The sequence below is a fragment of the Notechis scutatus genome, chromosome 4 (genome assembly GCF_049901735.1).
Source record: "Notechis scutatus isolate UNSWTSFEM ecotype Mainland chromosome 4, rNotScu1.2, whole genome shotgun sequence".
Classification (NCBI taxonomy): Eukaryota; Metazoa; Chordata; class Lepidosauria; order Squamata; family Elapidae; genus Notechis; species Notechis scutatus.
Window position 1 is genome coordinate 163,739,655 of NC_142012.1, and position 23,102 is coordinate 163,762,756.

The 23,102-nt window shown below is 42.8% G+C and overlaps 1 protein-coding gene across 4 annotated transcripts in view; it reads left to right on the top strand.

The window, feature by feature from the left end:
- Positions 1–6,523: 6,523 nt before the first annotated feature.
- The window catches only part of LOC113426092 (cytochrome P450 2J2-like), a 37,154-nt gene continuing 20,575 nt past the window's right edge, over positions 6,524–23,102 (top strand). The window contains exons 1-2 of one of the 4 annotated variants that reach the window (XM_087965506.1): positions 7,395–7,514; positions 8,656–8,912. In XM_087965506.1, the coding sequence (XP_087821632.1) occupies positions 8,742–8,912 (171 nt within the window). In that variant the 5' untranslated portion in view covers positions 7,395–7,514; positions 8,656–8,741. Of the gene's footprint in view, positions 6,585–7,322; positions 7,515–8,197; positions 8,913–23,102 lie in introns of those variants that run through there. The other 3 variants (XM_087965508.1, XM_087965507.1, XM_026688424.2) reach the window with 3 other exon arrangements.

Below are 23,102 nucleotides of genomic sequence, written 5' to 3' on the forward strand. Positions count from 1 at the left end.
TACAAGTCATTGTTCCACTTTATTCTTTCCCAAGATCCTAAGGAAATGGAGTCTCTGTTGGGCCTTTCTCGCCACCTGGGTTGTGCTGATTTTCCAGGTAAGATCTTCGCTGATGTAGATTCCCAGGAATTTAAAGGAGGAAACTCTCTCCACACAGCCCCTCTCGATGTAAACTGAGGCAGGTTCCTCTCTCTTCTTCTGGAAGTCTAACACCATCTCCTTTGTCTTGCTGATGTTTAGGTGCAGGTTGTTTTCTGGGCACCATGAGGATAATTTTTGAATCTCCCTCCTGTACACTGTTTCATCTCCACCTGTAATGAGACCCAATACTGTAGTATCATCTGCGAACTTAATGGTCACAGTGGATTTCATCAATACTGGGTTTTTTGTCTGTTTCTCTTTATAAAAATGTTTTGTTTAATCATCTCCCTTTTGTTTTGTTTTTTTAACAGGGGACCGTTATTGGCCCAAACCTGCATTCTGTTCTCCATGATCCTGAGCAATGGGAGACACCTGAAGAATTCAACCCAAATCACTTTTTAGATAAGGATGGGAAGTTCATTGAAAGGGAAGAGTTTCTGCCATTTGGAATAGGTACATCCATGAGCCCAAAGCAGCTGATAATTTATAGATTCCCATCATTCCATCACTGAATTGTTTTGAAATCATCATCATCTGAATAGAAAAGCAAGGAATCAAGCCATGAGTGTCTGAACTTCCCCTTAGGCTGCAGTTGTACTTTGCAGTACAACTCCTAACACTAATTAAGTTTAGATAATAATTAGTAGAACTTAAAGAGAGGTACAAGATTGCACAATTTTCTCTGGTGTTTTGGACAGAATTGTTAGCTAAATCCAAAGAAACAAGTCCAGTTGTAGCTTCTCACCAATGAAACTGGAGTACAGATTTATAGTTCCAGATGCTTTACAAAATAAATAAATAAAACTAACAGAACAAAGGAGGACTTCCCATCCATATCCCAGTGCAGAACATCCACAAGAACAAGCAATGCATTTTTTATCCCATACTTAGGTCTGAACCTGGATCAGATCCAATATTTCCTTCATCTAGAACCATCTGTGGTTACAGCCTAATCATTTTCTCTGTAACCTTCCCCAAAGAGGAAGTGTTTTGCAAGTATTGCTCCAGTTGCTTCTGGCAAATCCTCTCCCAGAATTCTTTGATAATACAATATCTTCCTCTGAATCAATGCAAAGAAAGTGTTCCCTACAGTGCAATCCTGTTGAGTGCCTGTGTTACCCTTGTATTCTGGAGATTGAACAGGTACCTAACTGAAGGACCTGCCAGGCTTCTGGGACATTCCCCAAATGGCTCCTGGAAACCAGTTGGATCTGAATGATGTGATCTAAATAGAGAGGTGGGTGATAGCATGGCCATGAGTGATGTTATTGTCCTTGAAGTTCAAATCATCCCACTATGACGGCTTAGAACAGGACTGTCAAATTTTAGGGACACAATTGTTTAAAAATAATTCTGGGATAATATCATGTTAGGGAATAAAATGGATTACAGAGCTCTTATTATTTTATTTTATTTTTAAATGCTGTCATTTGAATGGAACATGGTCAGAGTTAACCTCATTTAACTTGAATTAATATAATAATGAAGGGACATAATAATGATAGAATAGGTAATGTTCCGAACTAGCAGGCTCGTAAGCCTGCAAACCTGACTGGCCGTTCCACAAGCAGGCTCGTAATCCTGCACATTTGATTGGTCTGTTGACAGCGAGTCGTGATTGGTCATTCTGGACTGATCTGATTGGCTAGTTAACGGGCTGCCGCGATTGGACGCTCCAAGCGCGGCAAACTTAAACCATTGGACGCTTTGGCAGCAGCCAGCTCTATAAAAGGAGCTGCTGTTGCTATTTTCTTTCCTCTGTTTCCTGAAAAATAAAGAGTTGGAGTCACTATTCGATGTCTCGTCTCCATTATTGCGCCCACCCTCCGAGATAGAACACTGGCGACGAGGATGGGATCCGGAGACGATAAGAGCTGACTGAAACACTCGCGAAGTATTGGCAGAGCACGTGACTGACAACGCACAGAAAATGGCAGAATGACCAGCAGCGCAATACCACCCGCTCCATTTGATCCAGCTAACGAAGATTGGGACTCATATATGGACAGGTTCCAAATGTTCCTGGAAACCAATAATCTATGCCTGGCAAAAAATGCGCAGTGTTCCTAACGCATTGCGGACCCGCCGTTTTCAAAATGGCAAAGGCGCTGGCAAAACCAGCTGAAGTCAAAACTATGGATTGGGACACCCTCGCTCCCATTCTCAGGGCTCATTATGCCCCAGCGGTTCCAACCCTCATCAGAAGACATGAGTTTTACCAGAGGGACCAATGGGAAAGCAAGAGCATCGGGGACTTTGTAGCTGACCTAAGAAATTTGGGTGGACTATGTGGCTTTGCAAATCTGGAAGAAGCCATGAGAGATCGGATTGTCCTGGGTCTAAGAGACCTCACCATCCAAAGCAAGATTATGGCAAAAGGAGATGTCGCCCTCGCAGATGCCATAGCGGATGCTACTGCAGCAGAAGCAACCAGGAAGTCAGCGGCTCGAATGCACCGAGCGAATAGATCCAGCCGCCAACTCGCCTGCGACATCACAACACCCACAGAGAGACACACAACAACAGCCCACCACGAAGACATCGAGTCCTCATCAGAAGGTGAAGAGGAAGAAGTCAATAGACTCAGATCAGAGCGCGACCAGCGAGACCAGCGAGATCGTAAACACAACTTCCAATGCGCCGGATGTGGGGAAAACCACCCACGAGCAGATTGCAGGTTCCTAGATGCCATCTGTGATAAAAGGGGCCACATCGCCAAGGTCTGCAGAAGTAAACGAGTATCCAGCCCCAAGAGGAACGAAAATACCTTCCGGCAGACAGCGGGCAACCACCCATCAAATCGGGACCGCCCAAACACCCAGTGGAGCCCATACAATAGAAACCGAATGCTTGCCACCATTACCAGACGAGAGGAGGCACATCAGACCGTCATCATCGGCCACGCCTCATCAGTGGATGCAAAAAAAATCCGGGTAAAGGTCACCATCGAAGACAGACCGTGCATCATGGAAGTCGACTCCGGGTCTTCCCTATCAATGGTCTCCTGGAAAACTCTCAAGCAACTGATCCCTCACATCCGCCGCCAGGATCTCCGCACCCAGAGACTCATATTAAAGGACTACCAAGGCAATCGAATCCCGGTTGCTGGTTCCAGTCATGTCCAGGTCTCGTTTAAAGACAACACCGCAACTCTACCTCTCACCGTCGTTGACAGAGACCGACCCAGTTTATTGGGATTACAGTGGTTCGCGCCTTTAGGAATTGAATTGGCAGGCATCAACCAGACTGTAAGCGAAAACTGGGAGGCGGCCCTCATCCGGGATTTCCAAGACATTTTCACCGAGCAATCAGGCAAGTACAAGGGGTCCCCCATTTCGTTTAATCTCTGCCCTGATATCGCACCCATCTGTCTAAAGCCACGCCGAGTTCCCTTTGCCCTCAAACCGAAAATTGACAAACAATTGGACAAATTAATAGCACAGGGCGTGTTAGAACCCATCGACCACGCCCGGTGGGAGACCCCAATAGTAACCCCCATAAAACCTGATGGATCCCTGAGAATTTGTGGGGATTACAAGGCCACCCTGAATCACGCGCTTCAACAGAGTGCCTATCCAGTACCCGTGGTCCAACACCTTCTTCACTCGCTCGGGGGCGGAAAAGTATTCGCTAAGCTTGACCTGGCCCAAGCGTATCAGCAGCTGCCGGTAGACGCAAAGACCGCAGAAGCCCAGACTATAGTCACGCACAGGGGTGCGTTCAAATGTAATAGACTCCAGTTCGGAGTAAGCGTAGCACCTGGCATTTTTCAAAGTTTGATGGAAAGGTTGCTACAGGGCATAAAAGGAGTCGTACCCTATTTCGATGATGTATTGATAGCCGCCCCTACACGAAGTCAATTAGAAAACGCCTAAGAACCATCCTACAAAAGTTCCAGGACGCAGGACTCAAAGTCAAGAAGGACAAGTGCCAATTATGCACTGAGAGGGTTGAATTTCTTGGTTACCTTCTTGACAAGCAAGGTATTCACCCTACCGAAAAGAAATTAGCAGCTATTAAAAATGCTTCAAGACCCAGAAACAAGACAGACCTCCAAGCCTTCCTGGGCCTCATTAACTTTTATAACATCTTCCTACCCCAGAAGGCGACTGTTGCTGAATCCCTGCATAGGCTCCTCGACAAGAAGGCTTCCTGGTTTTGGGGACATCGAGAGGAGCAAGCTTTCCAACAAGTCAAAGACCTTCTCACATCTGATGCAGTGTTAATCCAATATAACGAGACACTACCCTTGACTGTGACTTGTGACGCTTCACCTTTTGGAGTAGGAGCCATCCTGAGCCACGTTCTACCAAACGGTACGGAGGCGCCTATCGCATTCTTTTCAAGAACTTTGTCTAAAACTGAAAGGAACTATAGTCAATTAGATAAAGAAGCCCTTGCTATTGTATCCACAATTAAAAGGTTCCACGAATACGTATATGGACGATCCTTTTCCATAATCACAGACCACAAGTCATTGCTTGGCATTTTAGCAGGGGATAAACCAACTCCCCACATCCTATCACCAAGAATGACACGATGGTCAGAGTTCTTAGCCGCGTACGACTACCAGTTAAGACATCGACCGGGGAAAGCCATTCCCCATGCTGACGCCTTAAGCCGTTCGCCATTGCCTGAGTTCCTAGACGACCCAGCTCCTACACTTTCCACGCTACAAATAGAGATGCTTCCATCACCTCCACTAACTGCGCAGGATATCACGTTAGAAACAAAAAAAGACCCTTGTCTGGCGCGGGTCCTCAGCTGGGTGGAGAGGGGATGGCCAGAAATCGAACCCAATGACAAGTTCAAACCCTTCAAAAACAGACAGACAGAACTATTCTCCCAAAAGGGGTGTGTGTTATGGGGAGACCGAGTAGCCATTCCAGAAAAACTTCAACGCAGAGTCCTGAAAGTGCTGCACGATGGACACCCGGGCATCGTACGAATGAGAGCACTGGCAAGGAGCTACGCATGGTGGCCAGGTATGGACAGACAAATCGAAGCCTGGGTTGCCACCTGTAGCAAATGCCAAGAAACACGCGCAGCTCCACCAAAAGCACCCCCAACGGAATGGAAAACGCCCAGGGGTCCATGGTCCTGCATCCACATCGATTTTGCGGGACCTACAAAAGGACATACTTTTCTAATAACAGTAGACACCTACTCGAACTGGCTCGAGGTGAACAAGATGAAGACCACCACCACAGAAGCGGTCATCAAAAAACTAAACAGACTGTTTGCAACGCACGGATTTCCAGATGTCCTGGTCTCTGACAATGGTCCACAGTTTACCACCTTGGCGTTTGAACAATACCTAGCGGACCGGGGGATACGTCACGCCTTGACATCACCTGCTCACCCGGCGGCCAATGGCAGGGCTGAACGAATGGTTCAGTTTACTAAAACAACCCTACACAAAATGGACCAAGGAAACATTCACGACAGAGTCACCAGAATGCTCCTTCTCCAACATATTACACCGAACAGCACCACAAACAAAAGCCCAGCCGAACTTCTGATGGGCAGAAAACTTAGATCACACCTGGACCGCCTACACCCTGCCTACACCCCAGAAAAGCCCCTGGGTTCCAGCAGCAAACATCATACATTCAAGGTAGGAGACCTCGTATTCGCTAAGAATTTTACAGGTGACCCATTGTGGGTCCCTGCCAAGATAACACAAATTACGGGCCCCCGTTCCTACCGATTAGAAACCACAGATGGAAGATTGTGGAAACGCCACATCGACCAGCTGCGTTCAAGGCTAATAACTACCCCCTCCACGAACTCTGAAATCGAAACCAGAGGGGGAAGGGAAACCGAGGATTTTGAAAACGTAGAAACAAATGTTATTTGAGTGGCACATGATCCATGATCTGTTATTTGAGTGGCACATGCTCATTAACTGGATTAATCTGATAATATCTTGCTGACAAAGTACCAGCACTAGTCAGACAGAGAGTTAAATGACATGTTATTATTGGTTTTCCATCAATAGAGTATATAAGAGAGGAAGAAAAGGAAAAAGTGTCAGATAAAAGGAAACAACCAACTCCAGATAGACCAGAATGTCTCAAAAAACAAAAAACAAAAAAACAAAAAAACAGCAGGACAATGACGCTAATGGGGACACCAACGTGCCTACCGTCCCTGTCCTATTGTTTCTCTTATTCTTCTTTTATTTTTCTTATATGTACCCATTTCATGTATTCACAACTATGTATACACTTATACTTATTATCTTGTAAACAATTGGCAAATCAAATAAATAAAAATAAATAAAATAAAATAAATAAATTTTGTTTGTTTTGCTTGAAAAACATTTTGTTTGAAAGGACTTTGGTCCCAAAGACATTTGCCTCCTGGTCCTTTGGCTCTACCTCTCATTGGGACCTTGTGGGCTGACGGGTTTTTTTCTTTGTGAAGATTATTTCCTTAAGGTATTTCATTCTAAATAATCAACCAGTAATATGCAAAATAATTCCCAATTCTTTTCTTCATACTATAATGATTGACAAATGGATTAACCTAGTAAAATATTACTGCATGATAAGGAATTTAATCAATTTTCTTAATGATTTTCCTCCTCATGCCAGATAATGACTTATGTGTAGCTGGTTGGAGAAGAAAGGAATAGAACATGTTCCTCTGTACAAACACTTGTGTTTGCTTTGTACGTGATATAGTGTGACCTAGATACCAATAGACTGCATCTCAAACAATCCTTCTGTTAAAATACTGAAGCTTGCAGGTCACACAACAGTGATTGGTCTCATTTGAGACAGCAATGAATCCGCATACAGACAGGAGGTTGTGCAACTTGCCTCGTGGTGTAACTGGAACAATCTGGAACTGAACATACTCAAAACCATAGAAATGGTGGTAGACTTTAGGAGAAAGCCTTAGACTTACCTTTGTGCAGCAACAGCAATGGTAATTCTCTGATGCCTCATCTCTTGCTGGATCTTGCTGCCCAAAAGTCAGGGTTTTTAAACAATTTCTGAAGGGGGAAATGGCAGGCAGCTACTTCTGGCCTTTGGTGGTGCAGCTGGGCATGACTTCACCCTGAGAAACTGGCCTGCTGCCACTGATGCCACCTCTTTGCCAGCCTGAACAAAGGTAGCAGCAGCGATAGGTCGTTCATACTGGCAAAGAGGCAAAGGAAGTCTCGCCAGGCAGGGAGGGATCTGGGCTGTGTGGGAAGCAGTGTAGAATAGTGAAGGAAGGCTTGGCAGGGATCCAGGCCATGTGGGAGGCCAGGGAGGAGGCAGGCAAGTAGGCTGGGCCATGTGAGAGGCAGCTGGGCTGGGACTCAGGAGTTGCTCACAGACTCACCGAGGTAGAACAAGGCTGCTCAGCTGGACTGCAAGGTGAGCTGCAAGTGCCACATGCCGCAACCACTGTGGCAAAGGCAAGCAAGTTGGCTATGCCATGGGGGAGGCAGCTGGGCCAAAATTCAGGAATTGCTCACAGGCTGACCCAGGCAGATCAGGGCCACAGAGCGAGCGCCACATGGGATGCAGCTACTGCGGTGAAGGCAGGCAAGCAGGCTGGGCCACATGGGAGGCAGCTGGGCTGGGACTCAGGAGTTGCTAGCAGCCTTACAGTCTCACCAGGCAGAGATCAGGGCAGCTCAGCTGGGCTGCGGGCACCATGTGGGATGCCGTGGTGAAGGCAGGCAAGCTGGCTGGCCCGCAGAGACCATGGGTCGAGGCAAGTGAGGGAGCCAGAGAGCAGCAGCAGCTATACCACAGGCATGACTCTAGGCACCGGCCAAGGTGGGTGAGGTGAGATGAGGAGTGACTAGGCTGGGTGCAGCAGGCCGGGTGGGGCAGAGCTAGCCAGTGGTGGGATTTACTGGTTCTCCAAATTGTGCAAAAAGTTAACAACCTGTTTGCCCAAACCGGTGTGAACCGGCTGAATCCCACCTGTGGATACATTATAGAAATTAAGTGATAGCCAGATGAAGTCATGTGGTCCTTGATAAAATGATTTTTCTAGGTCAGTGGTGGTCATATGTATGGTAGTTTGTTTCCCTATTGCTTCTCCATCAATAGGTGAGTGGCATGTCTTATGTCAGCTATCAAACACTTCTTCATAAATTCACACTAGTTTGGTGAAAAGTTGGTGATGTCTCATTTTTTAGACAAGGATGGATCACAATGAATCTGGACTGGAGCCAAATATCTCTTTCATCAAAAGCCCTCTGTGGTTACAGCCTAATACACTTCTAGATAATTGTTGTGTGATCCAAAACATTCTCCTTTCTATTCGGATAAATTTAATGGACATGGGGTACACTGATGATTTTTAAGTAATCCTGGCATAGTACCACAACAAGGACACATTTGGATTACACAACCCTTGTTTTCTTTTTTTTTAAAAAAATCTCCTCCTCTACCATTTGAGTAACACATGGTAACCTCATTAATATAAGAGCAACTTATTGGCAAAATACCGGTGCCAGACAAAACATCAAAAGACATGTTGCTATTCGTTTCCAAACAACAGGAAGAAAAGAAAAGCCTCCTGGGTAAAAAGAAACAACCACCTCCAGACTGACTAGAGAGCATCAAAGAAAAAGAACCAGCAGGACAATGATCACAATAGAGATATTTCTGTTCGTTTTGCTGCTTGCTCTGCTGATTGTCTTCTTCCTGAGGCAACTTTGGTTCCGAAGACATTTGCCTCCTGGTCCTTTGGCTCTACCTCTCATTGGGACCTTGTGGGCTGATGGATTTTGGCTTCGTGAAGATTATTTCCTTAAGGTATTTCATTCATTTTACCCCTCCAAAAAAACCCTTTGATAATGGAACCCGTTTTAGTAGAAAGAGATGTGGTCTCCCCTGTTCAAATGAAACTAGATGTTCCTCCTGTGGAAAATGCTTTATTTTCTATTCCCTGTGGTGGACAATGGGTGAAATGTGGTAGCCTAAATGGCTCTTTCTGATTCTGCAGTTCTACAATGATTTTAAAAACTTTCTGGATCTGACTTATGAAGAATAACTTCTGTTTTTAGATAATGACTCATACGTAGCTGGTTGGGAAAAAGAAGCAATAGAAAAGGTTCGTCTGTGTCTTAATATCTGCTTGCTGTGTCAAGCCTGAAGCCGACCTGGCTGTGGCCCATTTTCTTTTCTGTGGGAGCGGCGTCTTCTTTCCTGTCGGGGTTTCTTACCACAAGGCTTCAGGATGACACAGCTTGGAGCTGAAGTGGTGTAGAGGTAGATGTGGGGTTGTAGTAAAAACATAGCTCTCTAATGGGTCAGGGACATTCCAGCGGCTGCCTTGCCAGAGGAGGAAGAGAGACTTAACCAGGCAACCAGCTAGTATCTAAATTGGATCATGTGATTTATTGTTTTGGAAAAGCAGGAATATGGTTACTTTTAATATGGTGGAAAGTGCAGGAACATTTAGAGTTGGTTTTCCACCAGCTGTGACAAGACGACAGTTCCCCAAAAAGCTGTTCTTTGAGGAATCAACCTGTCTCAGAGTTCTATCTACAATGCGGTTACTACTTTATTTATTTTTTATTTATTTGATTTGCCAATTGTTTACAAGATAATAAGTATAAGTGTATACATAGTTGTGAATACATGAAATGGGTACATATAAGAAAAATAAAAGAATAAGAGAAACAATAGGACAGGGACGGTAGGCACGTTGGTGCGCTTATGCACGCCCCTTGGAACATTGACATGCTGTGTAGTATAGTATGACATAGATATTTGTGGTTATAAAGTCTAAGTTAACTAGCTCTCCACTTCTGGCACATTCTGATTCCCCCAAGACTTAGCAGTGTAAGATAGCTAACTTAGTATTCAGAAATGGCTTTCAACAAATTGTGTGTGTTAAGAGTATCATTGAGTTGGAGACTACAGATAGTCCTCGACTTACAACAGTTCATTTAGTGTCTGTTCAAAGTTACAACAGCACTAAAAAAAAAGTGGCTTATGACCATTTTTTTTATACTTCCAAGCAGGGGTGGGATTCTACCAGTTTGGCCTGGTTCGGCCAAAGATCATCTGGGAAAGAACTCCGACGATCAGCTGCTGGGCCCACTCGCCCGTTCCAGCTCCATACTGACCTTTATTTCCTGCTTTTGACACTCAGCTGCATCGTGCAGCACAGCGGATTGCTGCGCATCAGCCGTTGAAGGCACATGGAGGGTGCAGTTCTTCTCCTGAATCAACAAACAAAACATGTCCATTCTTAGAGAAATGAATCAATTAAAAAGAAGAAAACGCTCATTTCCTTTCTCGCCTTGGTCTAAGAGAAGCCAAGGAACAGTTTTACCATGTTACCCTATATACCAATGACTGCGTCTCAAATGATCCATCTGTTAAAATACTGACAACTTGCCTCGTGGTGTAACTGGAACAATCTGGAACTGAACACACTCAAAACCATAGAAATGGTGCTAGACTTTGGAAATAACCCTCCCATACTACCACCCCTTACAATACTAGACAACACAGTATCAACAGTAGAGACCTTCAAATTTCTAGGTTCTATCATATCACAAGACCTAAAATGGACACCTAACATCAAAAACATCATCAAAAAAGCATAACAAAGAATGTTCTTTCTGCGCCAACTCAGAAAGCTCAAACTGCCCAAGGAGCTGCTGATCCAGTTCTACAGAGGAATGATTGAGTCTGTCATTGCACCTCAATAACTTTCTGGTTTGGTTCTGCAACCCAACAAGACAGACACAGACTTCAGAGAGTAATTAGGACTGTAAAAAAAAAAAACAATTACTACCAACCTGCCTTCAGTCGAGGACCTATATACTGCACGAGTCAAAAAGAGGGCTGTGAAAATATTTACAGACCCCTCACATCCTGGACATAAACTGTTTCAACTCCTACCCTCAAAATGACTCTATAGAGCACTGCACACCAGAACAACTAGACACAAGAACAGTTTTTCCCCGAATGATTCTTGACTCTTAACAAATGTATCTTTTCTTTTATGTACACTGAGAGCATTTGCACCAAGACAAATTCCTTATGTGTCCAATTACACGGCCAATAAAGAATTCTATTCTATTCTATTCTATTCTATTCTATTCTATTCTATTCTATTCTATTCTATTCTATTCTATCCTATCCTATCCTATCCTATCCTATCCTATTCTATTCTATTCTATTCTATTAGTAATCTGAAAAGCATGTGCTATGTTTCGTAAACTCATGCTGGAAGTCCTCTTTATCATTAAGGATCTGCTTCTAGACTCATGTTCCATTCTCATTTCAAGCAGAAAGTATATATATATTTGCTCTGTTTTTCCTTGAAGGTGTTTCACTTCTCATCCAAGAAGCTTCTTCATTTCTGACCAAATGGTGGAGGATGGAAGGATTAATATTCCTTGCAGCCATCTGGTTGTTAACACTTTCTGAGAGTCATTGAGGCCACTTCAGTGGTGGTATTCGACCGGTTCTGCCCAGTTCTGGAGAGCCGGTAGTGGCGATGAGTAGTGGAGACTGAACCAGTTCTCTTTGCTACTCTGTGGTTGGCCCACCCGCCCGCCTGGGCTCCCAATACTCACTTTTATGGCCAGAATTCAAAGTGCAGCTGCTTTGCGCAGCGCAGAATAGCGCCGCGCAGCTGCTGCTGCAGCGACCACCATCGTGCAGGCGTGCAGGAGGCAAGTTAGAACACCTCTGCACCTGCGCAAAGTGCGTGTTTGGCATGCGTGTGCATGCAAAGTGTGTGCATGTGCACAAAGAGCAGCCATCAAGCCATGCCCACCAAACCGGTGGCAACTTTATTTGAATACCACCACTGGGCCACTTCAAGGTTTATCTGTGCCCTTAAGGTCATCTGAACAGTGAAAATTGGTGTGGAGCTTCCTTGGAATTGCTGAAAAGACTGTGTTGTAAACAAGAGATAGTTGGTGTCATACCCCTCGGTTGAGAGAAGGCTGTTCAATCTTAATGTAAATGGCCTCTTTGACCCCTCTTTCAAACCACTGGTCTTCTCTGTCCAGAATGTGGACTTGGCTGTCTTAAAAAGAGTGACCTTTGTCTTTCAAATGCAGATGGACTGCTTAATTTTTTCCTGGTGGGTTTGTTCTCCTATGTTGTGCCAAGTGTTTGTGAAGTGGTTGTTCTGCTTCTCCAGTGTACAGAACTGTGCAAGCCTCACTGCATTGTACTGCATATATCATAATGCTAACTTTGTGTCTGGCTGGGATGGACAAGCTTCTGCTTTAGTATATTCTTGGGTTTAAAGAGCTATGGTGGTGCAGTGGTTACAGTGCAGTACTGCAGGCTACTTCTGCTGACTGCCGGCTGCCTACAATTTGACAGTTCAAATCTCACCAGGCTCAAGGTTGACTCAGCCTTTCATCCTTCTGAGGTGGATAAAATTGTTGGGGCCAATATGCTGACTCTGTAAACCGCTTAGAGAGGGCTGTAAAAGCACTGTGAAGTGGCATATAAGTGCTATTGCTATTAAAGTTTGCACGTATATCGTGTTGGTTGAAAATCCTCCTGAGCTTTTTAGATATTCCTGCAATGTAGGGAATGAAAACATTACTTCATTTGTTGTTCTCTTCTTTGTCTGTTATGGAGGAGCTCCTCCTGGGTCCTCTTTTGGATTTGATGAAGGCTCAGTTGAGACTGCTGTATGTTTCAATTATGGTATCATCAGTATATAATAGCATTCATGAGTGTCGGGATTGTAGGTTGTTGATTACAGTATCCATGCAGAGAATAAAGAACAATGGTGAGTAGTTGATTTCTTTATGGATGAAAAATCTCAAACATTATTAGAATACAATGAACCTAACAGATACATTCAGTGGTGGGATTCAACTAATTTAACAACCAGTTTTTCCTAATTCCTGGGTGGGCATGGCTGGGGGGGGAATCATGTGACTGAGTGGGCATAGACACTCACAGCCAGGTTGGGTGGTGCAGGCAGGCCAAAGCAGCAGTGGCGCAATGGCGGAAGCCTTAGACTTACCTTTGTGCAGCAACAGCAGTGCTGTCATGCCCTTGTTGGAGTCTGATTCTGAGGGGGAGATTGAGCAGCTCACAGGGAATGGGAGTGTGGCTCCGATGGGTGTGGAAGAAAAGGGGGAAGGGCACAGTCCAGCTGGGCATTCAGAGGAAGACCCAGGGCCATCCCTGTTAGGAATGTAAGTCACCTAACAGCTATTTGGGTTGGAAATATATAAACCAGGACAGACATTTTAATACTGACTCTTTAAGAACATGCAAAAACTGCAATTGGGTGTGGTTTCTCAAACGGCCATAAGATGGACCCAGAAACCTGGGTTGTCTTAGCCTTAGCCTCAGAAGAGAGTGTGAGTGAGTCTCTGTTTCCTTCTGTTGGAAAGTATTGCTGTTCCTCCATTTTTCCTAATTGACTGCTATTCCTGGATTTGATGTAAGTCTGATACTGAACTGTTTTTTGACACTGGAATTTGTTATTGGATTATCCCTGGATTGAAAACTGACTGATTTAACCTGTGAATGACTTTGGACTGCTTATTTTGAACTTTGCTTTAAACCTTTCTGGAAGTAAAAACCTACATTTACTGTACAGTGTATCTGTGTGCTGTGTGTGTATTGTTCAAACACTTCTCTCAAGTACGTCTCCCTGTATGTGCTCATTCTCCTAATGGGGAATTACCTCAACAATCCCCTCTTCATCCTAGGGCACACAGAGAGGAACGGAGAAGGGAGCAACATGGCTTACAAGAGAGAAAAAGGCCCTGATCTCTTTCATTAGTTGCAGCTGGGAGAACAGGATATAAGTGGGGCATTTGCACACAGCTCTCTGCTAGAAGCAAAGCATGCATTATCTTTGTCGAGGCTTATCTTATCTCCCAACTGTGGGCGCTGTCTTATCCTTTGAAAGTCTGCAATTTACCATCCTGGCCTGCCATGTTAATTACTTCAGTGTGGTTTGTGTTGGTTTTTTTAAATTTCTAATTATCTTTACTTTGGGTTCGGACTGCATTTCTGCCCTTTGTAGACTGTTTTTTTGAAGAGTTTGATATCCAGCCGAGGATAATTGGACATTGGGGCCAAGTTGGAGGCATTAAAGGGAATTTATTCTACTTTTGCGACTTTGTTATTTTTGTGTCACACCCCAGGTCATCACAAATGGTGATTCTCTGATGCCTCACCTCTTGCTGGGTCTTGCTGCCCAAAAGCCGGGGTTTTAAAAAAGATTTTTGCAGCAGGAAATGGCAAGCGGCTATTTCTGGCCTTTGCTGGTGCAGCTGGGCATGATTTCACCTTGAGACACTGGCCTGCTGCCACTGCCACTGCCTCTTTGCTGGTGTGAATGGCCTGCTGACACCACCCCTTTGCTGGCCCGAACCGAAGCAGCAGTGGTGGCAGGCCATTGACGCTGGCAAAGAGGCATCAGCAGCAGGCTGTTCATGCCAGCAAAGAGACAAAAGAAGTCTCACCAGGCAAGCAGGGAACTGGGCTGCGTGGGAGGCAGCGGAGAATGGTGAAGGAAGGCTCGGCAGGGAGTGGGAAGGCCAGGGCGAAGGAAGGCAAGTTGGCTGGGCCATGTCAGAGGCAGCTGGACCAGGACTCAGGAGTTGCTCACAGGCTCACAGAGGCAGAACAAGGCTGCTCAGCTGGGCTGCAGGGTGAGCTGAAAAGGATGCAGCCAACTGTGGCAAAGGCAGGCATGCTGGCTGTGCCACACGGGAGGCAGCTGGGCCGAAACTCGGAAGTTGCTCACAGGCTCAACCAGTCAGATCAGGGCCACAGAGTCAAATGCCTTACTGAAGTCTAGGTATACTATATCCACAGCATTTCTCTAATTTAGTCCACTAGTTTAATCACTTTGTCAAAGAATGAAAGAATATTTGTTTGGCATGATCTTTCTTTGATAAACCCACGTTGGCTTTGAGTTACAGCTTTGTTTGTTTCTAGGTGCTTGCAAATCTGTCGCTTGAGTATCTTTTCCAGGATCTTCCCTCGTATTGATGTCAGGCTGGTGGATCTTTAGTTTCCTGGATTCCACCCACCCCCCCCTTTTTTATATATATTTTTTATTTTGAAAAATGGGGACTATCTCAGCATTTTTCCAGTCTTCAAGTTCAGGAACTGCCAATGTAGTCATGCAAAAATCAAATGGGTAAGAAGAGCAAACTTTTGTGAGGGATGGATTATGGGTTAAAATCCATTCACCTATCAAAATTTAATGTTAGAATCTTAAATGTTTTGTATTTCTCCTAGGAAGATGATAAGAGATTAAAGGATGGACCTAAATTCAGAATTGTAGTCATGTTTGGCCCTGTTTCTTTGTCTACTTCTTGGGGGAATCTGGTGTGATAAAGAAATATGCACCCAGCCCTCTGTCTTAATGGTAGGAAGGGGAGAAAAAAGCTAAGTTGTTGACCTGCTTCAGAAAGTGCTTGGGAAATGAACAAATATAGGTCTGTAAATGCAAGCTAAGAGCAAATGTTTCATCAATATTGGTTGAATGGTTTTGTCTGTTTCTCTTATGAAACTGCTCTGCTTACTCTTCTTTTTCTAAATGGAAGCTTTATTATCCCAGACCCACACCTAGTTCTGCTTGATCCTGGACAACGGGAGACGTCTAATGAGTTCCCAAATCATTTTTTAGACAAGGATGGGAAATCCATCAATCGAGAAGAATTTCTGCCATTTGAAATAGGTAAATCCATGAGCCCAAAGCTCATGGGTTATAACCTCCAGATTTCCAGAACAATTCCCCTGAATTGTTCTGAAGTTATCATGGTCTGAATAGGAAACCAAGAAATCCTTATTTCTTCTGGTTTCAAAATTAAGAGAGTCTGAAGTTGCCCTTAGGGTTTAAGCTTTAAATTCGAGAGAAATACCATAAAAAGCACAAAACTGTTTCCTATATACCCAACCAGGTCAACTAAAGATCAGGAGGTTGTGAACAATATACTAAGCAAGCTTGTCAGTGGTTTTATTCAATTTTTTTTTAATTCAATTTTTTTTTAATGTGGCGTGGCTTGGTGGGTGTGGTGTGGCTTGGTGGGCATGGCAGGGGAAGGATACTGTAAAATCCCCATTCCCTCCCCACCCCACTAACCTGCTTTCCATTGTCCTGTGCAGGGCAACAAAAGAAGACCTAGCCAATCAGCTGGGACTCGGGAGGCAGCAAATAGATGGGGTGGGGCTAACCAGAGGTGGTATTTGCCAGTTCTCCGAACTACTCAAAACTTCCGCTACTGGTTCTCCAGAACGTGTCAGAACTGGCTGAATACCACTTCTGAAGCTTGTTATATTTTACCTCTGTTTCCTCGTGGGCGCTGATAAAATACATCAGTTTCAATTTACTCTTAGTGTCTTTTTTCACATTTTCAAAGTTTCTCCTAGGGGCTTCATTTAACCAACCAGAAAAAAAAACTTCATAGATAGTCCAAAAGAATACCATGCATGAAGGAATGAAATGCTGCTGAGAGAATTAACAGAAGAAGAAAGGCTGTGCCTCCTACCACATCCCAGGGCAGAACACCCACAAGAGAAACCAAGGTGTTTTTCATCTCATAAATGGTATTGCAACTGAATCTGGACTGGAGTCAAATATCTCTTTCATCTAAAGCCCTCTGTGGTTACAGCCTAATACACTTCTCTACAATCTTCTGCAAAAGGCATAGGTTTTCTTGACAATATTGCTCCAGTGGTGTTTTCGGGCAGTTTCTCTTCCAGAATGCTTTGATGATTGAAGCACAACTGATGAACAAGACTGATTCTAATTCAATTCATGTCCTGTTTGAGGATCTGTGTCCTTCCCACTAAACTTGCTCCTTTGCCTGGGAGTAAAACCGTTGAGTCTGGGGAGATTAATATCAGGCACAAACAATCAGATTCACACATCATATAGAGTTCAAGCTAACTCATTCATTATATTCTGTCTATTATATAGGAATCTTGCCAGGTCACGTCTTCTCTTGGAAATGCCTAGATAAGACTCTATGGAGGTGGTTGATGTATGAAAGAGGTTTAAGCAAAGATCATTTTCAGATGTTGCCATGGGTTAGGCAGCTGGAGTGATGACACAACTGTTAGGTAACAGTGGTGGGATTCAAAAATTTTTTACTATTGGTTCTGTAGGCTTGGCTTGGTGGGCTTGGCTTGGCTTGGTGGGCATGGCAGGAAAAGGATACTGTAAAATCTCCATTCCCTCCCCACCCCACTAACCTGCTTTCCAGCTCCATTCTCCTGTGCAGGGCAACAAAAGAAGACCCAGCTGATCAGCTGGGACTCAGGAGGCAGAGAATAGATGGGGGTGGGGCCAGTCAGAGATGGTATTTGCTGGTTCTCCAAACGACTCAAAATTTCTGCTACGGGTTCTCCAGAACTGGTCAGAACCTGCTGAATACCACCTCTGTTAGGTAGATATTACCAAGCCCTTATAGTTCTCTCTCAGTAATTTGATGCTTGGATTAAACATACTCTACCCTGATGTAAGGGATTACGAGGTCATTAAAAGACAAAAAAAAGCATATATCTATTCATCGTTATGAGCTGTGGCATAAACTACTGCAACAACCCTTCTTTATTAGCATGATGGTTACACTTACTATAGTTGCAAAAGGCTGCACAGATCCAGAGATGGCCCTCTAACGGTATATAATGCCCTCATGAAGACATTCCATCATTGGCAAGGGAAAATGAGTGAGATTTTCTTTTCTGTGATAATGTCCTGATGATGGGCTTCCAAGGGTACCCATAATCCTGGACTAGACAATATCTCTGTGACCCAAAAGATTCTCCTTTCTATTCAAATAGATTTCATGGACATATAATATGCCATGCTGTTTACATCATCCTGGCAAAATATCATGTAACAGATCTAACATGAAATCTCTTCCTCTATTATTTGAGTGACACGTGGCCAGCGGTAAGAACAGCTCGTTCACAAAATAGCAGGGGTGGGTTGTTATGGTTCCCGGTAGTTCAGAGAACTGGTAAAACGGGCCCCTGGCTGGCCCCGTCCCTCTCACCCACTCCTCTGTTCCCAGCCCAGTCAGACATTTTTGTGCAATAAATAATTTTTAATAATATTTTTAGTATAGGTTTTGTTTTTATTAATCATAAAGACAGTAGAGATACTGAAAACATGAATAAATACATAAATAGTTTTTTTGTTACACTACTATTATGTAGTATTATGTTTTATTTATTTATTTATTTGATTTGTCAAACGCTTACAATAGGTATAAGTATAAACATAGTTATGAATACATGGATACATATAAGAAAAATGAAAAATAAAAATAAAAGAAACAATAGGACAGGGACAGTAGGCACGTTGGTGCGCTTATGCACACCCCCTACAGACCTCTTAGGAAAGGGGTGAGGTCAATAGTAGACAGTCTAAGGTTAAAGTTTTTGGGGTTTGGGGAAGAAACCACAGAGTTAGGTAGAGTGTTCCAAACATTGACCACTCTATTGCTGAAGTCATATTTCCTGCAATCAAGTTTGGTGCGGTTTACTTTGAGTTTGTATCTACTGTGTGCTCTTGTGTTGTTATGGTTGAAGCTGAAGTATTCACTGACAGGTAGACATTGCAATGTATGATTTTATATACCATGCTTAAGTCAGACCGAAGACGCGTAATTCAAGGTTTTCTAGTTCTAGAATTTCAAGTCTGGTGGCATAAGGTATTCTACAACGAGTAGAGGAGTGGAGAACTCTTCTTGTGAAATATTTCTGGACTTTCTCAATTGTGCTAATATCAGATACGTAATGTGGATTCCAGACTGATGAACTGTATTCGAGTATTGGTCTAGCAAATGTTTTGTATGCTCTGGTTAGTAGTGTGATATTACCAGAGAAAAAGCTACGTAGGATTAGGTTAACAACTCTTAATGCCTTTTTGGCTATGTAGTTGCAGTGGGCTCTAGCACTTAGATCATTAGAGGTGAGTATTCCAAGGTCCTTTACAGAGCTTGGGTCATCAACAAGTTCTTGATTATTCAGCTTGTATTTTATTTTCTGATTTTTTTGCCAATATGTAAGACAGAGCATATTTGTTGAGATTTGAAGTTTTTTATACTTCAAATCTCAATTTTTTTATTTTTTTATACTATACTTAGATTGGACCGAAGGCGGCATAGTTCTAGATTTTCTAGGTCTAGAATTTTGAGTCTGGTGGCATAAGGTATTCTGCAACGAGTAGAGGAGTGGAGAACTCTTCTTGTGAAATATTTCTGGACTTTCTCAACTGTGTTAATATCAGATACGTAATGTGGGTTCCAGACTGATGAGCTGTATTCGAGTATTGGTCTAGCAAATGTTTTGTATGCTCTAGTAAGTAGTGTGATATTACCAGAGAAAAAGCTACATAGGAATAGGTTAACAACTCTTAATGCCTTTTTGGCTATGTAGTTACAGTGGGCTCTAGCACTTAGATCATTAGAGATGGGTACTCCAAGGTCCTTGACAGAGTTACATTGTTACATATTGAGAGTAGTGGCACAAAATAACAAACTCCCTTGATTTGGTAATAGTATTTTCATTTTAACTGTTTCTTTTTCAATTAATGAATTGTAATTATTAAAATATCAGCCATTCTTTTATATACACAGTGCAACATCTTTTCATTATAGACTGTCATTGTCAAATCCACTTTCAGTTCCGTCTCAGTCTTGTCTGGTGAAACTTGTTCCTTTTCCATAACATCTTTTAAATACTAACTAGCTATAGGGACAATTAAAAGTAACTGAATATTACTGATCTCCATTCCTCACCTGCTTTCTTTGCTTGCCACTGCCTTCACCACTCAACTTACAATAACAATCAAGTCTAAACCACTACATTGTTGATTTTTTTTTTCCAGTACATTACCAAGATGAAAAAGCAAATGAGTTTGGCTGCTTTCTTCAGCAAGAAAACAAAAGGAGATCCAAAAGAGTCACAACTACAACCATTGGAGTCTGGAGAAAGCAGCATCAGCACATCATCAAGTACTGGAAGAACTGAGTTGGACATTTAAAGTAATCTTCCTGACTGCTGGACACTGCAGCAGTACAACAATTTTAGGGGAAAATATGATGGACTGGAAGTCCCCCCCCCCCAAAAAAAAATAGGTTGCAGGAGGGCAGAGCTGGCATAGCAGCAGTATGATGCGCAACCTTGATGCTCCAAGATTGCCGCCAATATCTCTGCTGTTGGACGGTCCCACTGGACCTAAACCATCCCGTAGAGACGGTGATCAATAAGGGCACATCCTGCTGATCCCAGGGACACCGCAAAGTCCCTGGTTGATCCAGGAGAAGCCCTTTTTGCTGCTGGCGGAGAGGCAGCCTTTTAAGTTACTGAAGCTGGAACAGCTCTGGAACGGAAGAGATCGGAAGAAAGTGTGTCAGTTTGGTGAGAGGAACTTTTACTTATTGTTTTTTTGGAGAGAACACCCTAAAAGACTTAAAGTGAAATTAAAAGTGAAGAGAAAAGAGCTCAAGCGTCAAGATTAAGCTAGTTAAACTGAAGGTTTCCCCCCCCTTTTTTTTATTGGAACTTGGAATTTGGCCAAGCTTCTCAATTTTAAACTGGACTGGTCTTTTTAATTTTTAATTTTTTTTAACAATTCTCTTGAAAGTCCGCTTTGATTAAGATTCTTCTTTCTGATTTGAGATTTATTTATTTCTCTTTAAAAAAAAAAGATTTTACTTTTTTTTTCTGTTCCTGGCTTTGGATATATGAGGGGAAGTGAAAGTGAAGGAAAATAAGTAGCACTGCCATCAAGAGGCTTGGATATACTGTTTTCTTTTCTCTCTTACTTGTTTGTGTATTGGTTTTACACTCAAGGACTTTGAGCTTTGCACTGAAAAAGATAGTGGGATGAGCATGGCAGATTGTTTATACAGGTGCTCATCTGTGAAACTATAGAGAGGCGGAGTCTGGAGTTGAAGTTGAAAGAAAAAAGATTAAAGTGACCTTGAAAATACTGGAACTGGAAAGTCTGAGTTGATTTACCAAAGAGCCTTGGATATTTAGTGGCAGCGGCTTGCTTTTTGTTAGAATTGTTTGTTATTTGTTATTTTCTTTTTTCTTTTTTTACTTCCCCTCTAGTTGGATTTTTATGTTTGGACTTTAGCCTTTTAACCCAGGAACTAGAATATAATTTTTCTCTTGCTTTCTTTTTTTTTTTATTAAGAGAAATACATAGACTATCATTTTTTAATTTTTTTCCTCCCCTTATCCTCTTTTTCATTAAAAAAAATCCTTTTTATCCTTTTTTCCACATCTTCCCTTTTCTTTTTGCATATTACTGGAACCAATTGGATTAAGATATACAAATGCCTGAAGATTTTTCTCCTCCTTTTTTATTTTTTGGAGTGGCAGCTGTTTGCTTTCGCTCTCTTTTTTTCCCTTTTTTTTCTCTTTCTTTTTTATAGCTAAGTATTACAAGATGAGCAGAAAGACAACAGCCCCAGCTTCTTCAATACCAATAGCCTCCTCTTCACCATCTGGAGGACAACGATCAATACAGACAATGTTACAACAGGAGAAAGAGAAGGAAGTGACATTGCAGATGATTATGCAAGGAATCCAGAAGATTGAAAAGGGAACAGAGAATATTGAGCAAATAACTGAAAAGACAGATGATAAGTAGAGAATATTCAACAGATGATGATGAAATATGAGGACAGATTTAAGAAAATTGAAGAAGATATAGAAAGCAATCCTTTTTGATGTAACCTGAATATCTTAAGCCTTGTATTTAATCTGTATAACTTGCACATGATATATGACTGGAGCCAGATGCCTGGAACCTTGTCACCTGTTGGAGAGATAGCAAGAGGAGAAGAGGCCATAAAAATTCCAGCTCTGAAAGGAACTTCCTGAGAAACTTTTCTATGATAGGTTCCCAGAAAGGGGCGGGGGGAGAATTAACATGTTGTTTCTTTGGTTGACTAAATCCACATCAGAATAAGGGGAGGGGTTCTAACTCCCTTTATCTGTCCCTGTATGCCTGGGGGTATCTTAGACTCTGTTTAGACTAGTATCTGGATTACTCCTTTCAATAAAGAATTCCTTTTGAAGTACCTAGCTTTCAGAAGTTCATTCTTTTCGGTTGAAGGGAAAAAGTCTAGTGCTTACACTGTCCTTGGAAGGAAGTACCATTCGGCTTTTACTTAAACCAAGGGTCTTCAAACTTGGCAAGTTTAAGATTTGTGGACTTCAACTCCCAGAATTCCTGAGCTAACATGACTGGAGGAGGAATTCTGGGAGTTGAAGTCCACAAGTCTTAAAGCTGTCCAGTTTGAAGACCCCTGATTTAAACTAATGCAATTCCAAGCAACAATTACACAGACCAGAGCAGAAATGCGGGGGGGGGGGCAGTTTATGACTTGGAAATATTGTTCATGACTGTCTTCCAAAAAACACGTGTACATTCTTTGCTTCAAATGTTCTGCCTTTCTCTGGAGCAATTGGCTTTCTTACACTTTCTGGCTCTTGGTGAGCAAATTGTAAATGAGAACATCAAGAGCAATGCAGGTTCATCAGGGTGCATTTGTCCTCTATTGAAGATGACCTCTTTCTCTAGCAGTGTTGTGGTCTATGGTCTGCAAATCAAGTTAAGTTTACTTTACTGTCATTGCACCTTGTACAATGAAATTAAATGCCATCTTCAGTGTACATAAGAAAACTATATATATAAAAAAACACATCCTTCACATTCTATACAATTGAATTGAAACCCCCTGATATTGCATTAATATAACACTATATAGTAGAATTAAATATAGTTACTGCTCTGGGATAAAGCTGTTTTTCAGCCTATTTGTCCTTTTTTTTTTATTGTCCGGTACTGTCTGCCAGACGGTAATAGTTCAAAAAAAGGGGGTGCCCAGGATAAGATGGATCTTTGAGAATGTTTTGAACTTTCTTAAGGCAGTGGGAGCTATAAAGCTCTTCCAAAGAGGGGAGAGGGCAACCAATGATCTTCTGGGCAATGACGTTACCCCTCTGGAG